This window comes from Lytechinus variegatus, chromosome 11 (assembly GCF_018143015.1).
Source record: "Lytechinus variegatus isolate NC3 chromosome 11, Lvar_3.0, whole genome shotgun sequence".
Lineage (NCBI taxonomy): Eukaryota > Metazoa > Echinodermata > Echinoidea > Temnopleuroida > Toxopneustidae > Lytechinus > Lytechinus variegatus.
The window spans coordinates 31464782-31489080 of record NC_054750.1 but is presented as its reverse complement, the minus strand read 5'-3'; the positions used below and the strand labels follow the sequence as shown (position 1 = coordinate 31489080).

At 37.5% G+C, this 24299-nt stretch overlaps 1 protein-coding gene across 1 annotated transcript; it reads left to right on the top strand.

Annotated features, from left to right (window-relative positions):
- The first annotated feature begins 2392 nt into the window (after nt 1-2392).
- LOC121424113 lies at nt 2393-23880 on the top strand. Its single transcript, XM_041619712.1, has 4 exons — nt 2393-2496; nt 19200-19513; nt 21605-21799; nt 22818-23880. Exons 2-4 carry the CDS (start codon nt 19261-19263, stop codon nt 22937-22939), a joined length of 570 nt encoding a protein of 189 aa, XP_041475646.1. The 5' UTR covers nt 2393-2496; nt 19200-19260; the 3' UTR covers nt 22940-23880.
- The last annotated feature ends 419 nt before the right edge of the window (nt 23881-24299 follow it).

Here is a 24299-nt window from a genome sequence, read left to right as displayed (position 1 = left end):
GGAGAAGAAGAAGAAGAAATAAATACTAGGTACGTGTAGCAGTATATACTAGTAGTAGCAGCAGTAGTAGTAGTAGAAGCAGTAGTAGTCAGGGAGCGCGGAACGGTTTTCAAAGTGGGGGAAGGCTGAGCAAAAAGTGATGGGGGGCTGACCATGCTAAAAATCACTATATCATATGGTCATTTTTACATTTTTGTACACGGTTTTGGAAAAAAGTGGGGCTGAAGCCCCCCATCCCCCCCCCCCCCCCCGGTTCCGCCGCCCTGGTAGTGGTAGTAGTATTACTACTGTAGTAGTGGAAGGCACCTCTGACAGCAACTGCATTGCGCAATGCAATATAGCTGCAGTGTTATCGACTCGTATCAATTCAAGACGAATTTTCTCAAATTAAGGCACCAAAATAATTATGATAAGAAATACTAAATTCGTTGACCTCAAATGGCTTTTGACCTTGACTGAGAAATTTGCTATTCATTTTATATATAATTTTCAATATCAAATGAGGATCTCAGTTTGAAAAGGTTTTTTATTATTATTATTATCCAGGTTAATTAATCTGAAATGAAAAAGTTTGACCGAAAAAGTTTGAAATGAAAATTTTGACCGAGCAACTTCAAATTATACTCATCTAATTTCTGATATCTAATTTCTGATATATATTATTATCCAAATAAGCAGGGGCGAAGGGGCGGGACTTATTTTCGTGTGTTGGGGCAAAGCCAAAATATTCGGAGGGCACCGTCAAACGGGAGGGGGCAGACTGCCCCCCCCCCCTGACGAGTCATGACGAGTCACAAGTGATCTCTGATGAGCCATTGGCCCCTTCCTTTGAAGTTGAAGACCTTTTTTTTATGCTTGTCAATTTTTTTTCTGGTGCGAAATGTCCTTTATAACCTGTTGAGGACTTTTTTGGGGGGCTTGTCAAGTTTTTTTTCTGGTGAGAAATGTCCTTTATAACCTGTTGAGGACTTTTCTTTTTGCTGTCAATTTTTTTTTCTGGTACGAAATCCTTTATTTGTGGTTGAAGACCTTCTTTTTTGGGCTTGTCAAATTTTTTTGGCGGACGATCTTGGCCCCCTGTAGAAAAACTCTTAGGAACGCTACTGGTGTGCATGTTTATGTGCATGAATAGGATACATATCTCACCAATCAAATATTGCGAGTTTAAGCATTTTTGTAACCTATGAACACCTAACTAAACAATAATTGATGAGAGAGCGAAGCACTCTCCAAAAACTTAGTAATTATTTTCCAACCTAGAATGTATTACATTTTAAGGCAAAGGGTATTTCATTTTAAAATAGGGCACATTTCATTTTGAAAAAAAAAACAATTACCCCCCCCCCCCCGGTTCTGCCGCCCTTTGCGAATTAGAGAAGAAGAATGAAAGGGAATGTATAGAGAAAGAAGAAAGAAGAAAAAGAAAAAATGGAAAAAAATAGAATGGAAAAAAAACGAAATGCAAAGAAAAAAAAACAGGAAGAGAGTAAAGGCAAGCTCAAAGAAAAAATGACCAGTAAGCAATACATGGCTTGCCAGACCGTGATTTTTTTTCCCGGTCCATCGATCAGTACTCACGGTGCCATAAGCGGGCAGCGGGGCGGCGCAAACATTTCTAAAAAGCTGTTTAGCGAAGCAAGCGAGCAATATTTTTGGCAGTTGGCACATCTAATGCAAAAAATATAATTTTTGACAATGATTTTTACATGATACTCTGAAAATCAATATTACACTGGCTGCCAAGTAGGGGCACATCCAGCGGCTAGTGCGCCCTCCCCCTTGAGAGGCCCAAAAATATATTTTTAACAGTATGTCATGCATATACGTTTTGCTTGTCAAATTTTGGCTGGAACAACATTACGTAAGTTTACAAGTGACAACCCTTTTTTAAATTTTTATATTAATTTTTTTTTGCTTGTCAAAATTTTCGTGTACAAAAATGGACCCCCGGCCCCTTTGGAAAATCCTGGATCCATCCCTGAAAGTGTATCATATTTCACCCTTTCCCTTCCTTTTCTTTTCTCCATCCCCCCTCCCATCTGTACGCGAGTGACCCGGGGGGCTGTGCAAGTAATTTCCAGGCACCCCTAAACGAGTTTTTCTCTGTGTGTAAAATAACACCCTAAACAAGTTTTTCGCGGGCTTTACTTACACATTTTGGCCCCTAAACAAGTTGTCGCCAAAATATGACCTCGGAGAAAAAGCTTGAAAAAAAAATAACATTATCCAATGTAGAGTTCAGTAAAAATTTATAGTAAAAATTATATATCTCTACGGTAAAATTACACTTGGATGACCGGTCTGTCGTAACGTAAAATGTTCTTCCAATAATCAGTAGTGCGTATTAGGTTGGCAATGTGTTGCAGCTGAGTTTACGGATTGTCTCGATTTTTCCCTCTCTAACTTCAAAGGAAAACGTAAACAAAATTAAAATTCGGAAATTGAACTTGGAGTTGGAAGTTGACTTGAATCTTGATCGAGCTGAAAACGGTACCGGTAAGTTCTCCCATTTTAGTATTTAACGTTACAATACTATCCAGACGTTGCAGTCTTCATTTATGTGACTATTCTATTCGAAGCAAGACTGAGCAGAGCATGATTAGGAATGGTGAATCGTCGCGATTTTGACTGCATCTGCATGCCTGTTCGGAGACGGAGATCGGAGTCAGAGTCCGTGGGCTGGCCCTGGCCACCCATGCCATGGTTCAAAGCATCTCGCGTGCGAAGGAATATCACTATCAGTCGTATGCACGCGACACACACGACACTTCTTAAACTTTCTGGGCTTTTGCCCACATAGACCAAAAGCTTCGGTCTCTGTTTTGTTGGTTGTTCAGCTGAATTCTCTTGGCTTCACTCACCAAATACCATGAATACAGAGACCGAAGTTCTAGCTAGCGCAATCTGTACAGGGGACTCATGGCGATATGTTTATGTATGGTCGGGGGTCCTAAACTAGCTACGCGGGTCCTAAAGCTACGCACCACTCATCGCGCATGCAGTTTTTAATGGCAAATGCGCACTCTGTGTGTGGAACTGTGACTGCAGTGTGACGAACGATTCCTTTTCAATTTTTTTCTACATGGGCTGCAGTAAATCTCTAAATGCAGAGAAAACCCACAATTGTTTAGAATTTTTGAGTTACATTCGATTTAATTTCATATTATACTATCATAATTTGAGCAAATTTAAAAAATTGAGGCACAGAAAATATTATTTTTTTGCATGATAAATCGAGTGCGTAGCTTTAGGACCCCTTCTACATCGGGCGGCGAGTTCAAGAGGTGTTCGGAAAACATGACGGGATTTTCGTATTAGTGAGTTTTGTGATATTTTCTTTTTGGTTAAGGATCTTTAGAATATTTGCCACAAATTAGTAAAAGATGATTTGTTCAAATATAAAAGTTGGCATATTTTACATCGCTTGTAAACAAAGTGCGTAGCTTTAGGTCCCCCCATCATACAAAGTTAAGTCAAGATCGGATAAAACGGGGAAGTGAATTTGTGCGACAGCCGCGGTAAGTCACTGTTTTTGTTCCTTTTAACTTCATTTTTCTCTGTTTTGGGGCAATTAATGCCAAGAGGGAATATAAATTTGCATTTTAGTCGCGTTAATTTTCAAAATTTTTATTCATTAAAGACGAAAATTGAAGAGCCCCGACGGGGGGATTTTGCATTGCAAGTCCCCTAATGGTGGCTGCACGATAGCGAGCCGTCTGTGTACGAGGAGAAATAAAAAATTTAAAAAATGTTTAAAAACTCCTCGAAACAGACGGCTGCCAGCTGTCTGTTGCCCACATAAAATATTACCTATAATTTTATATATCACATTCTGCTATGACACTTACCGAATCATTTAGATCCTTCCATGACTTCTCCTTGAAGTTTCTTTTAAAGTATATTTTGTTGATCTTTAGACTTTAGTGAAGATTTTACGGAGATGAAATCTGATCAGCGTGGATATCAATTAGACCTGAGTCATCACAGGTTTTCCTCAAACCAGGTTTGAGTGGGGAAAAAACGGGCGGGGACCGGGTACCCGAAAAATTAAAATCATATTTCTTTGAAACTTTGACTGCTGTTATTTTTATGCCATTGTGGCGCATGGCGCTGCCTGTATGAGAACGGATGATACGCAGGGGAAGCAAGCGCCGAGAAAGCGATGATTCGGACAAGATTTAACTTTTTAAAAAGTTATGCAAAATTCAACTATTCCTATTATTTAATATGAAATATTAAATCACACAAAAAAAAAACATCACAGCAGCTTACATTTTTCTTGTCATGTTCGATCTTGCCTGGCAATGCCTGCTTCCGACGTGATATCGACGATCTTGGTTATGCATAATCCCAATAAACTCGAACAAGGAGAAAGATCTACGCATGTGCTAGCAAACACACCTACCTCAAATTAAACTCGCCCAGTCATGATTCTGGATATCGCACAGTGCAATGAGCGGAGTGCAAGAGAGCGGGGAGAGGAAGAAGGAGAGAAGGAGAAAGGGAGAGAAGGAGAAAGAGGGGGCAGGCAGGGCAGGATGTTCCAAAAAGGCCCGAAAAAACCACATTGTTGAAAGAGAGGGGTTTTTTTGCGCACAACATAAACAATGGAATGGGATTATGTCTGCCCTTTGATTTAACAGCCATGCACCTCATGTTCAACTTTTGCCTTCCCGTCATGGAAATGACTGTCTTTGTCCAAACTCCAAACCACATGTAGCTCTTGATTTTATTTTTGCAACATCATCATCATTCTCATTTCTCATCACAGTCTGTAACTGGAGACTTGTTCGAGAGTTTAATAACAAAAAACAAAGGTCACGACGGGAATGTAAATTTCATGCCATCCTTTGTGTAATCTGACATGAAGCATTTGCTAATAATTCCGTGTTAACTGTAAGGATAAACAAAATGATAGGAAAGTAATAAGTATGAGAGCAATAATCCTTTACATCATAAATTCAATATTCTACCTGAATATAAATCATAATCCTGTTTCAAGATACATTAATAGGGACAGTGATTTTCCGTTTCAAAAAATGGCCTTTTCCGTTTCAGAAAATCTCAAATTCCGTTTCACCATGTCAGAAAACGGAAATTCCGTTTCCCCATAGACTTTGTACACACAGAAAAGTGACAATTCCGTTTACACATTGAATAGCAATATCACAACACATACTACACTCGCACTGGTCAAAATTTGTATCTGCCACTGTACCAACAACGCAATAGAATCCGTTCTAATCGGATCTATGCGGGTTCATAACATATTTTTACAAACATATTTAGCATGCATACATCCTCACCTTTCACATTATTGGCATTATTTTACTTTGAAATGAAATTTCATTGATAATTTTGGGGGGTTTTGGACATCGTTATCATCAGTCAACGACTTTAGCCAATCCGCCATCTTGGATTTTAAGACCACGATATCGTGCTGTTACATCTTAGAACGTAGAGGGCAGCAACACACGACCGTGTTGTTGGAACGATGTGTGCATGTGAAGATGTGAAGCCCAACCCGGCCGGCGCCGGCGGCCGGGAGTACAGGCGCTGGGTATAATCGATTGTGGTGATGTCGAGTGCAGTCACGATGTGTGAATTGTCATGATTGTAGCGAAGTGCGATCGTGTTTTCTGAGGTTTTGTGGCCATTTAATATTCTCATTTTGTTGTGATTTTGGAGTAATTTATGTTGCTATTCTGTGTATTTTGAGGGAAAATACGTTTTCCGTGATTTTCCGTTTGAAATGCCACTTTCCGTTTCAAAAGACCCTTTCCGTGAATTCCGTCCGTTTTCCGCGATCGCGGAAAATCACTGTCCCTACATTAACTAGCACCTGAGAAATTCATGTACATGTACTTTATACTCTCCTATCATCAATTACAATTAATACACAATAGCAATATCAAGTCAATCCAACCAGATTAAAATCAACCTTTTTTGCATTATTAGGTGGTCTGTCTGTGACAGATCACCTCTTAATTTCATCAGAATTTTCTTTTTTTTTAGGTGATCTGTCAAATTTGACAGATCACCTCTTATGTTTCTACGAATTTTCTTTTTTATTTATTTCTTTATTCTTTTTATTTATTTTTCTTTTTCCACCCTTTTCTTGTTCCACCAAAATCATCAAAACTATTCAATCAATTTTCATCAAAATATTATCAAATGAGGACAGTTATCATGCGATGTGTACGAAACAAGTTTACCGTCAAACGGTCATCGTGACGTCATCTACGCGCCATTTTGTAAAATCACATTATCAACAATATCTCAATTATCAATCATCAAAAATTAACAATATTAACATCAAATTAACTTCAGATCAAGAGTCAACTGTCCGTGTCATCAAAGGTCATTTTACAGGTCACGACGCGCATGTACGCGCGCGTCAAAATTTTAAAATGCTCAAAATCACTTTTTGATCAAAGTAGAGTACGAATCAGGTCATTCTAAGCATTTCAGGAATTTGCGCGCTCACAGGTTTTCGCGCGCGTTTACGCGCGTAACGTCCTAACGCAACGTACAACTGCACTTAATTTTACATCAATGCATTCTTTATGAAATTTCCAATAATTTGATACCTTAACCGACCTTCTACGACCAGTAATAAAGGAATGCGCATCCGTCAAAGTTTGAATTACGCGCGCAAGCGCGCGTTCACAATAGGCCAAAAATGTGCAAAAACATGCTTTTACAAAATTCTATATAACTCTTCAGATAGTCCGTTGACCCCCAAATTTTCTTTTATATTTGGATAGAGTAGGACTAGTAGATGTAATTTCATGTCACATCTGACAATAAATTTTATCATAACGTCATCAATTGGCGTAAAAACTAAAATTTTCAATTTTTGTTTTATGACGTTTCAATAATTTTGCAAATATGACTATAACTCCGTAATCATTGGTCGTTTTTCGCCCGGTTTTCGACATATTGTAGTTGGTTATGTATTTTTCCATATTATGTACATTTTTTATCAATTTGAGCAGGAGATCATCATGAATATTAGCAATGTATAGAAGTATATTATTATGATAAAACTTTCACTTGAAAAATTCAATTTGAGGTTATATTTTATCGTTGCCTTGCAAGTGTATGGAAGTTACTATGGTCTGATGGTAAGTGCTCTGCCTTCTAATACAAGGGACCCTGGTTCGAAACCCATCAGGATCTATTTTTTTTATTTATGAATTTTTTCTCATAATGCGTGTAACCCTTACAAGCCAGTTCAGATTTCCATTCTGTGCATGATAAGAAGAAGTTCATTCGTACTAAAATGACATGATTGTTTTATATTTAATGAGACATTAGTAACAACCCTGATGTCTTGATTATTCTTTTGAATTGTGTGTTTCATTACATACATGCAAACAACAATGCGTGCACTAGCAACTGGCATGTCACAGTTGGCCAAGTATTGTTAAAAGAACATGCTAACGCATTCCAAGAAGAAATGCAACTAATACCTCCTTCAGTGTTCATTGCTTTGCGATTCTATTCACCTGGTCTATGCAATTTCTCAATCCTACTATGTAAGGTATTCTGGCATATCTTGCAATGAAATCTACCTATCATTATATAAGAAATGAAAAGTCCTTTGACAAAAATTGGAAACTGGTCCATGGATCTTGATTTAAATTTTTCAAAACTGGATTCAACATTTATTTCTAGCGTTTCGTCAACACTGCTCTCACTAATTCGTGTCGTCACTTGCAAAATTGGAATTTACATTTCTTAGAATAAGAAGATCTGTTTATACAACCTTCTTTTTCAGTGTCGTTCAACAGTATTCAACATGTCTTTTCATGAATAAAACTACCCTATCATCATTATGGTCATATTGATCTGCATTGACATATCATGATAACAAAATTAGATCGTGATCATGATCATAAGATTCACAGACAGATCACCTAATTCGTCCGTAAGACGAATTAAAATTCTAGTTATTTTTATTCTTTTTAATGGCAAGGTTTTTGTCGCCAAGTTATCTCGAGTTTGACAAAATTAATTTCATTGAAGTTTATACCATACATAGGGTCTCTTATGGAAACGTCAAAATTTGCTTTTTGATGTCATCAGGTCATGATGACGTCATCTAGGCGCCATTTTGTAAAATCACATTATCAATCATATCTCCATTATCAATTATCAAAAATCGATCAAATTAACATCACATCAACTTCAGGTCAAGGGTCATCAGGTCATGTCATCAAATGTCACCTTGAGGTCATGCGCGCGCGCGTCAAAATTTCAAAATGCTCAAAATCACTTTTTGACCAAACTAGAGTACGTTTCAGGTCATTCTAAGCATTTCAAAAATTTGCGCGCGCACAAGCATGCGCGCGCGTTTCCGCGCGTAACGCCTTAACGCAACGCAGAAACACCGTTTTTTTTTACATCTTTGCATTGATAATAAAATTTTGAACAATTTGATACCTTGATCAACCTTCTACGACCATTAATAACGAAATTAACACCCGTTAAAGTTTGCAGCACGTGTGCGCGCGAGCTCTCACTATAGGCCATATACATGTATGGGCAAAAACATGCCTATTGAAAATTCACTGTAGCTCTTTAAATAGTCCGTTGACCCCCAATTTTTTTTTCATATATCGATAGAGTATGAGTTGTAGATTTGATTTCATGTCACCATTGTCCCTAAATTATATCGTGACGTCATCAAAATGGCGCCTAAACTAAAAATTTTATTTTTTCAAAAATGACGTCATCAAATTTATGCAAATTTGGTTGTAACTTCTCGAATATAGATCGTTTTTCGCCCAGATTTCGATATGTTGTAGTTTGGAATGTACTCTTTCTCCTCAGTTAACATGAATTTTCGTTTTGAGAAACGCATCATTGCGTAAAACAGCGATAAAAAGAGGCATGTCATTTTTCCTCATTTTGCGTGTAATCTCTATGGGACATGACTTTTTCTCAAAACTAGATTCGACATTCCGCTATTTCGTAAGCCATATCTCCATTTTTTCTTGTCAGTTTTCCTTAAGCTTTTAATATGTTGTAGCTGAGATTCTAAGCTTTCGGGAGTGTGCCCTTTATTTTTTGATCAGATGCCGGGATCATGCCCGTATTTCACTTGCAAAATTGGACTTGTAATTCTCAAAATTGCTTACGTGTATTCTCTATGGGGAATATCGTGGCTTTGACTGCTTTCTAAAGGGCGCGGGTTCGAGTCCTGGGGTGAACAAGATGATTTTTTTTTCACTTTTTTTCTTTTTGCCACTTCTTACATCATCCTTTATGATAATTAAAAGGTATAAAAGTTGAAATTTAGCAAGATAAAACAGATTATAATTGCTTTTTTCATATCACATGTGTTTTGCGTGTAATCTCTATGGGACATGACTTTTTCTCAAAACTAGATTCGACATTCCTCTATTTCGTGAGCCATATCTCCATTGTTTCTTGTCAGTTTTCCCTGAGCTTTTAGTATGTTGTAGCTGAGATTCTAAGCTTTCGGAAATGTGCCCTCCATTTTTTGATCAGATGCCGGGATCATGCCCGTATTTCGCTTGCAAAATTTGAATTGTAATTCTCAAACTTGCTTACGTGTAATCTCTATGGGGAATATGCTAGCTCAATGGATAACGCATTTGACGTGTTCGTCCGTATTGCTGACGTGTAGGTCCGTGTTGCTGACGTGGTGGTCCGTGTAGCTGACGTGTAGGTCCGTGTTGCTGACGTATTGGTCCGTGTTGACGACGTGCTCTGCCGGCATGATCCGTGTAGATCCGTGTGAAGCTGCCGTGTTGATGCCGTGTTCACAGTCATCTGGGGCAAACCTATCCCGGACCTCCCCGGATCATGCCGGCATTGCCGTGTTGATCCGTGAGGTATAATCATCTATCTTGTATGTATCTGTTTAAAGATGTATGTCTGACGATTGTCATCACCACATCAATAATCACATTTAGCAATGGTCAAAACTTATTCTTAGGATGTCTACGATCAAGATTATCAATGATATCTCAATGATTTATTTCATACATCAGCCGACACTGAATGACAAATCATGACAGACCACCTAATTCGTCCGCATGACGAATTAAATTCTAGTAAAATTTGTATTTCTTAAATAAATGAATCAATGTTTCTACTGACCTCTTTTCCTCTTGAAATCTTCTTAATTAGGGCAATCTCATGTAGGATGCTTTAGATTTATGTTGATTCAAAAACTCAAACAGAATCTCCAGAACTGATTCCAATATCACATTACCTCAGTTTGCCAAGAGATGGCGCTAACATAAGAAAATCTCAGACAAGGCATACATAGCACATATACTATACATGCAAAGTGTAAATACATAGAAAAATGTGTGTGTGCTCACTCAAGTAGTCTGACCCACAGACCCAATGAAATTTTCCAGTTTTAACACAATAAATCATTTGATGGCTTTTCAGATAAATAAAATATACAAAGTTATCTTCAAAGCAGCTTTCATTACACAGTAATCGTCACTTTCCACGCATGGCCATCTCCAAAATCACAATTCATGATCATCATCACCAATTTCACCATTCAGGCAGTGACCACCATCATCATTGCAACCATGATTCAGTTGATAACATCATCATCGCTACCACCGCTGCCACCATCATTCATCATCATTATCTTATCATTATTATCATCATCATATTCGTCATTTTCATTAATCATTGCCAATTTGCATACTAGTTGTCTAGTAAATTTTATTATTTTTTGAAAACCACTTATGAATACCATCAAAATGATCAAACGAATACGATCGCCATTGGAAAAATAAGTAGTGTCAGAGTTGCACTTCCAGCTAGGGCCTAGGATAGGATGGAAATAGTAGTGAAGGGAAATAAAGAATTTCATGATAAGCCAGGGTAAAATGCTTCTGAATTTGAACGAAACATGATAACAGAGTACATGACCTAACACATTACATAATATTGCCCCAAGAACGAAACCACACTCCAGAAACCGAAAAAGAAAGGTTAGGTCCCTGGATTGAACAAGCAGAGCACGTGCGATCATGCAAAGGGGAGACATTAACATGAACGCCTTCCGCTTGTTCTGTCTCGCCAAACATATGGATTATGTCTGCCCGCTGCATTATTGAGCACGACCCTAAATTCGTAATCTGAGCTCCCTGGGTGAGGTCTCTTGTCTGGCATCTATCAAACGCTTCTTAAATAAATCCTAGATGTCATTACTTAAGTTAGTATCTGGAATAAGTTGTATGACTATGAACAGAACTAAAATTCTAAACAAAACTTCCCCTAGGCCGTCGTAAGTCTATTTTAACTAAAACCAAATTTGTTTAGACGTGGGGCCCTTCAAGTTCAAAAGTCATTGCAATTGATTGTCAAATGGAATGATAAATTCTTCCATTATTCGCATTAGATTTGAAACTACATGTATTTCTAGATAATGTTACTCATTTCGGCCGCACACGCCGCTTCAGCGCAACTGCGTGCTCAGGCCAGAGATAAAGGCGTGGGTCCCGGCGTGGGTACGGTAGGCGCGCCAGCGATGTGGCGCAGGCAAGGCTGGCACAGCTGGCCGTAGATCGGCGCGGCTCTTCAAATTGATTTGACGTTGACATACTTCTGTCTTCTGGTCATGAAGTTCACAAGTTTCGCTGCTTTCGTATGAGCACAAAGGCGGTTAACTGGTCACAAAGTACATGACAGTGATTTGAGAAGGTAGGAGAATGTTTGAAATCAAAACACTGAGGAATGATAAAGGATTTTATGGGCAGTTATTGTATGTGGAAAACCCAAAAAAGTAAAACCGGGTTTTAGAGCGATGGGCGGGGCCCGGTCGGGTAACCGTTTCGACTCAGGCCTAATATCAATTTTCGCCTAAAGAGGGTGCGCGATTTATATTCATATCAAAGACACAAGAAGGGAAAGACTAGGCACCTACTGACCTACACTATTTTACACGTAAATCGACGCAAGGCATTACACGAAGTCCGTGAAGTGTCCAATCTTTTCATTGTACAGACTTTGAGATACCGTATACGTATTATTGACGTTCGTTAAAGCTTGTACTGCTGGTTTCTTTCCAGGCACGTATATTATTTTCTTTTTTTTTATTAGTCATCTTTTCAATTAATTACAAATAAGTGTTATCATCACCAATAAAAATCTTTAATTATGTTTTTGAAGGTATTTTAATATTGGTGCCCATAATTAGTAAATTAATCATAAGGATTGCGCATTCAAAGAATTTAGATTATACAGTTATAAAATTACAGAGGAGCTGAATCAAGGTTGTGAAATTATTAGCGCCATCAACAGGCTTCCTTGTATTTCCGTAGAGGAGACAAGCAAAGTCACTTTCGAGGCCGAGGTAAGCGAAATTTGCTCTTTTTTAATGATTATGATTTTAAATTATTTTCATATTTGTTGCCCTCATTGCTACTTACCGGCAAGAGCCCCGGTGGGTAGTGAGAAGGAGTTTCTGTAAATATTATTTCAGCAATGAAGCGATGTTTGCCGACGACTACTTTGAAATCCAGGGTCAAACACGGTCTATTGTACAAGGTTAGTACATACATGTATACTAACCTCGTACAATGTATGAGTGGGCCCTGGCAGTCGCTACGCCCATGGCGTTGACCTCGGCAGGCCACACCGTAGACAGCTGGCAGCCGTCCGTTTCGAGGGGTTTTCTAAGTCTAACATTTTTTAAAAAATTTCTCCTCGTACACAGACTGCTCGCTATCTCTCTCTCTCTCTGTTCTCATCCCTCCGCTTGGTTTGGAGATCGTCGGGTCCAACCCGCATGTGACGTATATGTATCTTGAAGACTGAATGATAGTGACTCATCAGGCCAGGAGAGCACTGGAACGGCTATTATGGATTTTTGTGATATATATCAAGGTCGCTTTTAATAGCATGGCATTGATATCCAGGGGGAGCTTTGAGTCAAAGGCAATAAGAACATCTTGGTGAAATTGAAATTGTAGTTTACAACTGGTTTGTCAGAAAAATACTCCAGATACCATCGATGATCCTGTAATATCTCCTCCGTGCAGCCACCATTAGGGGACTTGCAGTGCAAAATTCCCCCGTCGGGGCTCTTCAATTTTTGTCTTTAATAAATAAAAATTTTGAAAAATTAACGCAACCAAAATGCAAATTAATATTCCCTCTTGGCATTAATTGCCAAAAAACAGAGAAAAATCAAGTTAAAAGGAACAAAAACAGTGACTTACCTCGGCTGTCGCGCAAATTCACTTCCCCGTTTTAAATGGCCATTGAGTCCCCTGTACAGATCGCGCTAGAACTTCGGTCTCTCTGTATTTGGTGAGTGAAGCCAACGGAGTTCAGCTGAACAACCAACATAACAGAGACCGAAGCTTTTGGTCTAGCCACACCGCTGCTTATATACACAAACCCACACACACAACCACATCCACCCACACATGTACATACTAAACATAGATTCTGAGTAGGTCATCAACTTAAATGCAAATACATCAACTTAAAATACATGTTGAATGAAAATAATCAAAATCAAAATCTCTTACTGGCAGCCGTCTGTTTCGAGGAGTTTTTTAACATTGTTTTTTTTTAAATTTCTCCTCATACACAGGCTCGCTATCGTGCAGTCACCATTGGGGGACTTACAATGTAAATTCCCCCTGTCGACGTCGGGGCTCTTCAATTTGGTCTAGTCTCTAACTTCCTGCAAACATATTTAATAAAGTACCGGTAGTTGATCGTCCTCGTGCATTCTATTTTGGCCGCCGCATGAAATTTTTGCTCTTTACTATTTTCAAAAATTGGCTAAAAAAATATCAAAAAGTGATGTTTCTCGTCTACGCCTGCTTCCCTTATTGATTGCCGCATCAATTTTCTTGATATTTACTATTTTTATGGCTGCCGAAAAGCAAAAAAAATGCACAGGAATTGGCGATAGATTTGCTCTCATGTGCTCTGGGATCTCTCTCGCAACTTCCTAAAACAATTGCAAATTCTGATATCGCTGTAAACTGCGACAAAGAAAAAAATTATGATTTGGTTAACTGTAGTTGTTGTTCCAATATTATCATGATTATGTATACGGTTGTGCATTACAGGGTAGCAAGATGGCGGATAATGGTGATTGAGGCACGCACAATATCCATTCAAGTCGATAAGACTTTGGTGGTTCAATGGGTGAAGCGCTGGCTTTGTGTTGTGCATTTCATGGCGGTGTTTGCTTGAATATTTTTACCTCGGATAATGGATTCATACCCCCCAAAAAAGAGTAACACTAACAGAGGCGATTCTTATCTGGACCATCCAAAGATGGAAGAGAATGAGCAGTGATAAGTAAGTTTGTCAAAATGCAAACTCCCAGCCCAGCAGATTAGGCACTGTGCCTGCTAGTGCCAGGTTGGCTGCAGCCTGCCCTGATGATCGCGCTGCTGCACTGCACTGGCTCCGTGGCCGTGTTGTGCATAATGGAGTCTAGTGTAAGCTACGTTTACGCTGATATTTTGTTCAGTGTGTTCTGATTTATTATTTTTACCCAAATGAGAGTGAACAGTGTGAAAATGAAAGAAGGATGGAGTGCTCCGAAGCCTCTGATGATGTGGTGCACAAGCCAGTAGAATCTCTACTTATTCACTCTTCAGAATATCTGAACTATTTTCACAAATCTTTGTTAAGTTTTTGAAATGTCAACTTTGAAAGTAAAAAAGTTAGACTCTAACTTGGAGTTATTAGAGACCTCTAGATGATCTGGTTCATGAAGCTTTGATATTAGACTAATCAATTATCATTGATAATTTTGCATGAGTTTCTGATTAAGCTCCCAACAAAATAGTGTGAATGTGTTTGTTCTATTCATTCAGTTTACTATTCAGCATGTACTTTTTATTCATTTTGATTGATCTGTATTATAATTATTCATTTATTTACATATTTTCTTTATCCATATCATACTATATATTCCTTTGTTCATTCCTTCATTTATTTACCTGTCAATTGTAATATGTTCTTATCCTTGCCTGATCCTGCCTATTCATTAATTTATTCCAAATCTATTTCAATAATACATCGAAGAGCAAAGGTATTGGGTGAGTAGTGGGCAACCGCCTCATTGAGAATTTTCAAGTGGGGGGGGGGGGGGGGGGGGGAGGGGAGAGAACAAAACCTTAAACCTTGTGTTACACCCTCATCCTATGTTTGTAAGTTAATTGTAACCCTATCCAATTTTGCCCTCTGACTCCCCCACATTATTTGATATTAATAAATTTGAACTTCCATTAAGAAAAAAAAAAAGATTTTGGTTTTTAAAATTTCATGAACGCAGTGTAAAGAAATAAGATCATAAATGAAAAAAGTTATGATAAATTTCAAAAATTTGTTATTTTATTGCAAAAACACGTCTCAGATTCGCCCTTTATTTATAGACATTTCCTTCCTAAGAAATTGATTAAACTGAAATCATCAGCAGATATGAATTTGTATACAGCCATTTCTCCATAATTGTTTTCCTTTATGTGATTGGTTAAAAGGTAAAGAGATCTATGTGAATTTTATTTGAATATTTTATTTTGAATTTGAGATAGGACAATTTACTCCATTTTCCATGACGTCACAGTCAAAGTTTGGCACAGGCATTAACTTATTAAGTGAGCACATATGTGTGCGAGGTTCACCAAACTTCTACACAGAATTTAGAAATTTTGAGTATAAAATTATTTTGCTAATTTATGCGAAATTTATTCATAAATCATAGAAAAGGCCTCTTCTTCTTTATTTGTTGACTGATTTTGATTTTTTTTCTTCCGTAATATATGTAAGAGTTTCTGTCTTTTAAAATGTTCTATTTAGACATATTTGATATGACTGAAAAGGAAATTAGCCATTTCAACATTTATTTTTCTTGGTTTTCATGGTTTCATGAATTTCCTATGTATTTCTATTGTGTTTTATTTTTTTATATTTTTCCATTTCACATTTTTTCACGTCAGTTATTTTCATTAATCAATATTCATAACAAATCAGTGTTTAAAAACTAAAGAAAAGGTAAATAATCACTTTTTAGAGCACTCTTGAAATTTGTTTTTCTCCATTCACTTTGTAACAAATCTCCCCATTGACATTGTGTGTAAATGTACCATACGTAACAATTTTTAAAATTAACTTTTAATTAAAAAGTAAACTCTATTTTCGAAACTTTTTGGGGTATAACATTTTCATACTTTATAAATTAGAACTTTCCAGAGATGCAACAATACAAGCTTTGTATTATGAGAAATAACTTACAAAAACATCCTCAAAATGTTACGTATGGGACATTCCATCCTTGGACAAGACCTAGCTAATTTGCATAATTAATTAGATGACACCACTTCTTTTCCCCCAAAAGTAATAAGATGTTAGAGGGTCCATGTCCCACCTACGACTAAATCTCACAAGTTTTGATTTTATTTTCTATGAGTTTTTATAATTGTCCCATACGTAACACCACTTTTTCCGATTATGCAAATAAGGTGCCCCAAATTAGCATAAATATACATATTATCACATTTTTCTTAATGAAATTTAAAAATTGAACATTTGGGCTTTCTTACCCCACCAAAGATGACTTCTTAAATTAAAGATGAAATTTTGCCTTCTAGGGTGACCTTTTCTTGGACTTGCCCATCACTGTATTAAACATTATAATTTCTTATACATGTACATGTATGTGTACGAGTACATTTGTCCAGCTTGACTTTTTATCAAACTTTTAGTTCTTTCACTTGCTCAGTTATCTAATAGTTTCAGAAATACACACATATTTTAGCTCCAGTTTAAATATTAGATCTACATGTATGCCATCATATTCAAGTATGTACAGCATATTACTGTGTCTGTTTGTTTTTTTATATCGAAAATTTAAATATGACACGCTCAAATTCTGGCTATATAAAAGAAATACCCCAGTGAACATGTATGTTTGACATCCAAAACATATGCATTTTACATTTCTAGCTATTAAAGGACAAGTCCACCCCAACAAAAGGTTGATTTGAACAAATAGAGAAAAATCCAAAAAGCATAATACCACTGAAAATTTCATAAAAATCGGATGTAAGATAAGAAAGTTATGACACTTAAAAGTTTTGCTAAATTTCACAAAACAGTTATATGCACATCCCGGTCGGTATGCAAATGAGCGGACTGATGACGTCACTCACTATTTCTTTTGTATTCTATCATATGATATATGAAATATTTTAATTTTCTCATCATTGGAAGGTGAAACAAGTTTTCTTCCTCCATGAACATGGGGAATTACAATTGTTCTAACATTTTATGTTTCAGTAAAGCTGGTCCCTACTGTCAATTCTATAAAAATAGAAATATTGTATAATTCACACAATAAAAAACAAAAGAAATAGTGAGTGACTGAGGGACATCATTGACTCTCTCATTTGCGTGTTGCCGAGTTGTGCATATAACTGTTTTGTGAAAAAATAAGCGAAACTTTAAAATGCCATAACTTTCTTATTTTACATCCGATTTTGATGAAATTTTCAAATTCATTCCTCTTTGATTTTTCTCTATTGATTCAAATCAACAATTTTGTGGGGTGGACTTGACCTTTAAAGGACAAGTCCACTCCAACAAAAACTTGATTTGAATAAAAAGAGAAAAATTCAACAAGCATAACACTGAAAATTTCATCAAAATCGGATGTGAAATAAGAAAGTTCTGGCATTTTTAAAATTTTGCTTATTTTCAACGAAATAGTTGTATGAACGAGCCAGTTACATCCAAATGAGAGAATCGATGACATCACTCACTATTTCTTTTGTATTTTATTATATGAAATATGAAATATTTTTATTTTCTCGTCATTGTCATGTGAAATGAAGTTTCATTCCTCCCTGAACATGTGGAATTCCATTATTTTAACATTTTGTGCTTCAGGCAATGAGGTCCTAATCATCAAATTCGTAAAAATTGAAATATTGTATAATTCAAACAATAAAAAACAAAAGAAATAGTGAGTGAGTGACGTCATCGACTCTCTCATTTGGATGTAACTGGCTCGTTCATATAACTATTTTGTTGAAAATAAGCGAAACTTTGAAATGTCATAACTTTCTTATTTTACATCCGATTTTGATGAAATTTTCAGCATTGTGCTTGTCTGATTTTTCTCTATTGATTTGAATCAACATTTTTCTGAGGTGGACTTGACCTTTAAATTTACATGTAGTTGCGTTTGTTTAATACAGCAATACAGTTGAGTGTCCTCCCCCACCCCTTTTCAGTTTAAATACCATATCATCCAATTGTGTTAACTTTCTCACTATACAGAATCCAGATTACAATCCTTTTTAGAGGGGAGAACAGAGTAGTAATGACCCACTTAATTGACCAGTACAGCAAGGAAATAAAGTTGCTGGAAGATGTCAACAACTCCATAAACCTTGAAAGGCTTCAATTGTGACCTAGACAATACTCTCACAGGGACATCCTTGTGGCAGACCTAGATTTGCGATGACCCTAAGTGGTTTCAAACCGCCTCGATCACAAGAATCCCCGTTAAATTACGAGAACTTTTTAAGGCTAAAAAATACCCGTTAATTATTCCTGCATTCACTCCGCCCCGAAACACATCGTTCGGGAGAAGTTCCCGAAGTTACGAGCATGCGCAGTATGGTCTGATAAGGCAAGGCGCGAGATTCAAAATCACTAGCCCAGCAGCCACCCACGCCGCCGCGCCCAGCGACACGCTGGGCTAAAAGTTCCTGTAATTTGCTTTCACATTGCCAAAATACCTGCGACCTTGAAAAAATCCCCACGAAAGTTCTCGTAATTTCCCCAAGTACCTACTATTTAGCGGGTATTTTCTTACGGAGAAATTACGCATAGTTTGCTTTCACATTACCAAAATACCTGGTATTTTCTGATCGGGGTAATTTTCACAATCAGAGAATACCTGGAACTGTCGAACTTCGAGGCGGTCTGAAACCACCTCCTGTGGTTTTTATTGTCATACACAGTGAACTAAACAACACCAAACCTTCGGCTTTGTGTAAACTATAACCTTCAGTGACTTTTGAGCCATTATGGTACAAATTCCAAAGATGAAGGCAGAGACGATGTAAACAATCTTTCATATCACAGGATCTATGAACACAGAAACACGGAAGCCTGAACTTTTTTTTTCTTTTACTTTTTTTTTCTACTGGTAGTCGAACTGGATTACTCTGGGTATTTGTCAATGTCAGGAGCATCTCTGATTGGTTAGCTGATATGGAAGTGCCTGGGAGTCCGTTCGGGTCTAGTTCAAGCCCATTTGGAGGAGGAGTGTCTGGCAGACATCGCTGTAAAGTTCCTATCAGCAGTTCTAGGAGACCAGACGGCGATATGGCGTTGCAGGACATGGAAGGGGTGCTCCACAACGGAATGACCAGCGGATCCTGCGGAATGGCCAGGAAGAGACTCAGGATGGATGTCGATCAGGAGAATGAAACGGAACAGCTGAAACGGATTATCGCCGTTCGAGGTAAACTTTGTCGTCAGTTTTGTTTCAGTGATTTATTAAAGTTTTTTTTTACTGCTTGAATCAATCATTCAACTTTTCAAAGTTTGATTTCAAAAACTATTTTTAAATTTTGAAAAAATTTACATCCATGGGTTTCTTTGTTTGTTTACATGTTTCAGAAATATATGTGGAATTGAATATGAATGGATATAGGCCCAAGCTCAAATAATGAAATATTATATTTTTACTTGTTGTTTACTGAGTTTTCTATTTTAAAGTAGAATCTGAAATCATTTCCTTATTACATGTACATGTAGTAGAGAAGCAAGAGTAATTGTTTAATATTTCGCAAAGTCGCACCATTAATTCATTGGCATGTTATTGTGAACTTCATGAATTAAAGACAATGAGATAAACAGGCTTTATCAATGCAAAAGTAAACTTGAATAATACTTTAATACAATATTGACATTTGCTTCAGTTGCAGTTGGACATGTATGTACAGTATGTTGTTGTTGGGGCATATATTGTGTGATTTCCTTTCAAATGAACCAGTCGTTGTTCACAAATATGCTTGGAATAGAATAGTTGTGTTGAGAAGGAAAGGAAAGGGGGAAGAAGGGAGGAAGAGAGGGGCTGCAGAGAGGTGTTGAGAAATCAGGGGATTGGGAGAGACAGATGGGGAGGTTAGACCCGGGGGGGGGGGGGGGGGGGGGGGGGGGGGGCAGCCAAATGTATTGCTGTACACACATGTGGCCAAATTATTTACATATGTACAAACACCCCCTAAACAAGTTTTTTCGTGGGCTTTATTTACACATTTTGGCCGCTAAACAAGTTGTCGCTAGAATATGACCCTGGGGAAAAAAAGCTTGGAAAAAAATACCCTAAACACGTTTGGCGTTTAAAAAAAAAAGCTTGGAAAAAAAAACATACCCTAAATACGTTTGACCCTGCGATTGACCATTGACCAGTCTCTCAATACTACTCCCTTTAAAAAAAAAATTGTTTTTTTTATACCCATAACCAAAACTGAAAAAACGGCCCTTTAAACGCGCTTTTTTTTTTGTCACGCATGAGTACAGCAATATATTTGACTGCCCCCCCCCCTCCCCTCCAGGAGGAGTTTGATATGAATATAATTTTTCTGTAGATTTAAAAGTGAAGCTTGAGGACAAATGTGCAGTACATGTACGTACATCCAGATTGCATAAACAACAATATTCCCTACAATACAGCATGGGCGGAAATCTGTCCCCAGAGGTAGGGGGCACCAGGGGCTGGAAAATTTGACAAGCCCCCCCCCCCAAAAAAAAAAAGGGTTTTCACCCAAAATGATGTATTTCTCTCCATCATAAAAGTCCCAAAATAGTAGGGGGACATTTGATATTCTGCCCCCCCCCCTACTATTTTTGGTAGCCCTGAGAGACATGTCCCCCCTGGGATTTCCGCCCATGACTATACAGGTATAAAGGTCAAGCCTACCCCCAACTAAATTCAAATGAGTAAAAAGCTTTGCAGTGAAAAACATTGAAATAAGGTGTGAAATTTTAAAGTTATGTTTCTCTCCCTTTCCATCCCTTCTCTTTTATTCTCTCCTAGTCTCCTTTCTCCAGGGCCCTACATGTACATGTAACATAAAAGATACAATTGATTGTTCAATGAAACGTAACTTTAAATCTGACGTGTACATAAAGTTACAGTTTAGTTACACATCTAGCAATTTCCTCACACTTTAATTTTCTCAATCCATGAATTCCTTTTTATTTTGAGACGTGTTCTCACCCTTGAACGCATACCTGAGCTGACTTCTTGCATTGAGTACCCTTGTACTCGAAGGTGCCACTTTTGGTTTGAACTGTATTTTTTTCAATTGTACCTGTATGAATACTCCAATTTGAATGTCATCATCAGTCGTCCTTTCTCACCTTTCCACACGCCACCCCCCCCCCTTTACTTTTCACCAGGACAAAACTATCAATCTCTGGATCAAACAGAGCTTTGCTACCATTTTTATTTCTTTTTAGGGGAGGGGGCTGATACTCTTGGGGGAGGGGTGCTTTTCCCATAACTGTTCTAACAAGACTCTCTTTTCTTTTCTTTTTTCTCAAGGTCGAAACTTCATACCCATCTCGGCCTCGAACACCACCTTCCATACCGAAGATGTGAAACAGAGGAGTGAGACCATTTATTTACCCCTGACCGATGATGTCCTTGTCAACATGAGAAGTGCCGAACAGATCAGCTATGGTACAGGAGATTACTTTATAGGAGATCTCAGAGGCAACTATACAAGGAAAAGTCAAGGTGAGAAATCATGCCTTTGAATAATGTCCTCAATTCACTCAATTTTTAAGTAAGGAGAACTTAAATCCTCATTGAAAAAAATATGTATATTTCAGGAGGGTTTTTTATCAACATTTGTCACCTGCAAATATGTCAGAGCTGGCAACTTTCTCTGATTTTATCTGGCAGCAAACTACATTATTAGTGTATTTCAATGCTTGTTTGCCATCATGAAATACATGTATGCACAGAAGATACATGTAGTTGCTAATATTTTGAGGAACAAGTTATTTCAAAACAAATGACATTCTACCAAAATTGTTGAATCATGCAGAAAGTATGGCTACTTGCCAAAAGAAAATACCCCTGTTAAAAAGAATGATTGCATTGGGCAATTTGTTCTGTAGGCCTACATGTACTTGTACTGTACAGTGTACATGCACATATGTAGAAAGTTCATGACAGTACAAAGTCCTCTCATTATAAATGACACACCTTTTATGTGCTGTGCAATCATATCAAATATGGTACATTGTACTCAATATCTCTACTTGATATTGAAATCAAAATAGAAGGTCTTTTTTGATCTATGATTAAAATTACATATATAAATGAAATACATTTGATAATATATTCCATCCTTATTGAAAACATTTTTTCTAAATTTGAAATTATCTGATTTTTATAGCAGATACATGTAAATGTAGTCTTCCATGTAATTGTACATGCTAGTCTTGCTAGACTTTGTCAAGTTTTCTGTAACTGTCTGAAGTCCTGCAACCTTGTGGGGGTAATCAGTAATTTTGTTTTACATGTAATTAGTATTCCAGCTGATCTGATTAAAATCAAATGACAACATTTGTAACTGTTTTGCTGCAGAATAAATAACAAAAAAATGAGCAACTCTTGTTTCAGTCAGGGCCCTTGGGATGAGGGATATTAAAAAGTCTCCTATACATGTGTTTGAACCAATCTTACTTAATCAGATAATGCATCTTGATTGAGACAAGTATATAATTTTCATCATTTGTGATAACAGGTTACGTTGTAAACCTATGGAGATACAGCGAAGCCAACCAGAAGCTCTTCATCTCAAGATCATTCCTCTTCACCAACGTCATGGACTTTGTGCAACTCAAGGAAGTCCTGGAAAACTTATGAACTACATGTAATCAACTCTGAGGAGATGACCATTTCCAGGGCTTGCGTACAGTGTATTATGATGAAGCATATTTGCGCCTGGAGTGCTCCCTCCACCTGCCTTGCTGCCTTCAAAATTGCCCTATCAGTATCAAGGACGGGTTCTAGAGCGATTTACAAATGGTCTTTCCCTCCAGGAGGCTTACACAAAGCATAGCAATCATCGTAGAACATTTTTTTTTATGATTGATTGCATTGACCACAATGTACGATTGATTGTAAAAATCAAGCGTGCGATCAATCGCTGACCTTCATGTTTCAGGGTCCTGGATTTAAATCTAATAGTGGTAAGATATTCAGGAACCACTTCAAGGCAACAAGTGAAACTGCAAAAAAATGAAGAAGATATTGAACCATTTCTACATACAAGGTAGTCTAGTGGCTGGTTACAAGAAGGTTGGTTTGCAATTGGTGCACATCAACTGGAAACTTGCAGCCTATCCCGACAGAGTGAGAAGTCGCAACCAATCATCAAATTGTGATGCTAGAAACATGCTTGCGCTTGTCCCATAAGTCCTAGCTCTGTACGATAATACATGTACGAATGATAGTCCCTCGTTAGGAATGATTTGGAAGTATATTTTGTCAGCCTTTGGTAATGTCTTCAGGAAGTCCTAGCCGTGTTTGATGACCAACCATCTTCTTGCAAGGGATGAAATGGGCGACATCTAGTCGACGTCTTGTCGGCTTGACACAACTCATTCTGGAAGAGTGCCTCATCGGCCTTTGCTTTGAAGACACATCCATCTCCATATTGCTTTAACATGAAGGAGCAGTACAGATGGTAAACTTGCTTTAATGTACATTTTGTCTTTAAAGTGGATGTTTATACTCATTTGTTGAATTCTTTTATGCATCTCTCTTGTAAGTATGTGTGAAAGTGGATTCATACAAGTATATCAGAAAACATTATTTGAGAGACATGAAAGGGCATTCCTAAGGTTGTAAACGTGTTTGTATATGTGATTGCTAGAGAATGTGCACTTTCAATTTTATATTTCCTCATCAAATTTGTCTGACTATTATCTTAAGAGTGTACTTTAATACTGAAGAATAACTCGAAAATATAACAAATTATATGATCGAAAAGGCTTTCATACTGCAGAACACTTCATTCCATAAAGCATTCCTTGCTTGTTTTTGTACACTCTTTTTAGCAAAAATGTCAACCATGATCGTTGCCCCCATTGTTTGATAATCTAGAAGTTATCAACACTGAAGTTGCCTCTAATCTATGACAGTCTGTATCTGTGTGTGTGTTAGGGGTGTGTGGGGGGGATATGAAGTCAATTAAAGTATTAATGTCGATGAACTTGTTCCT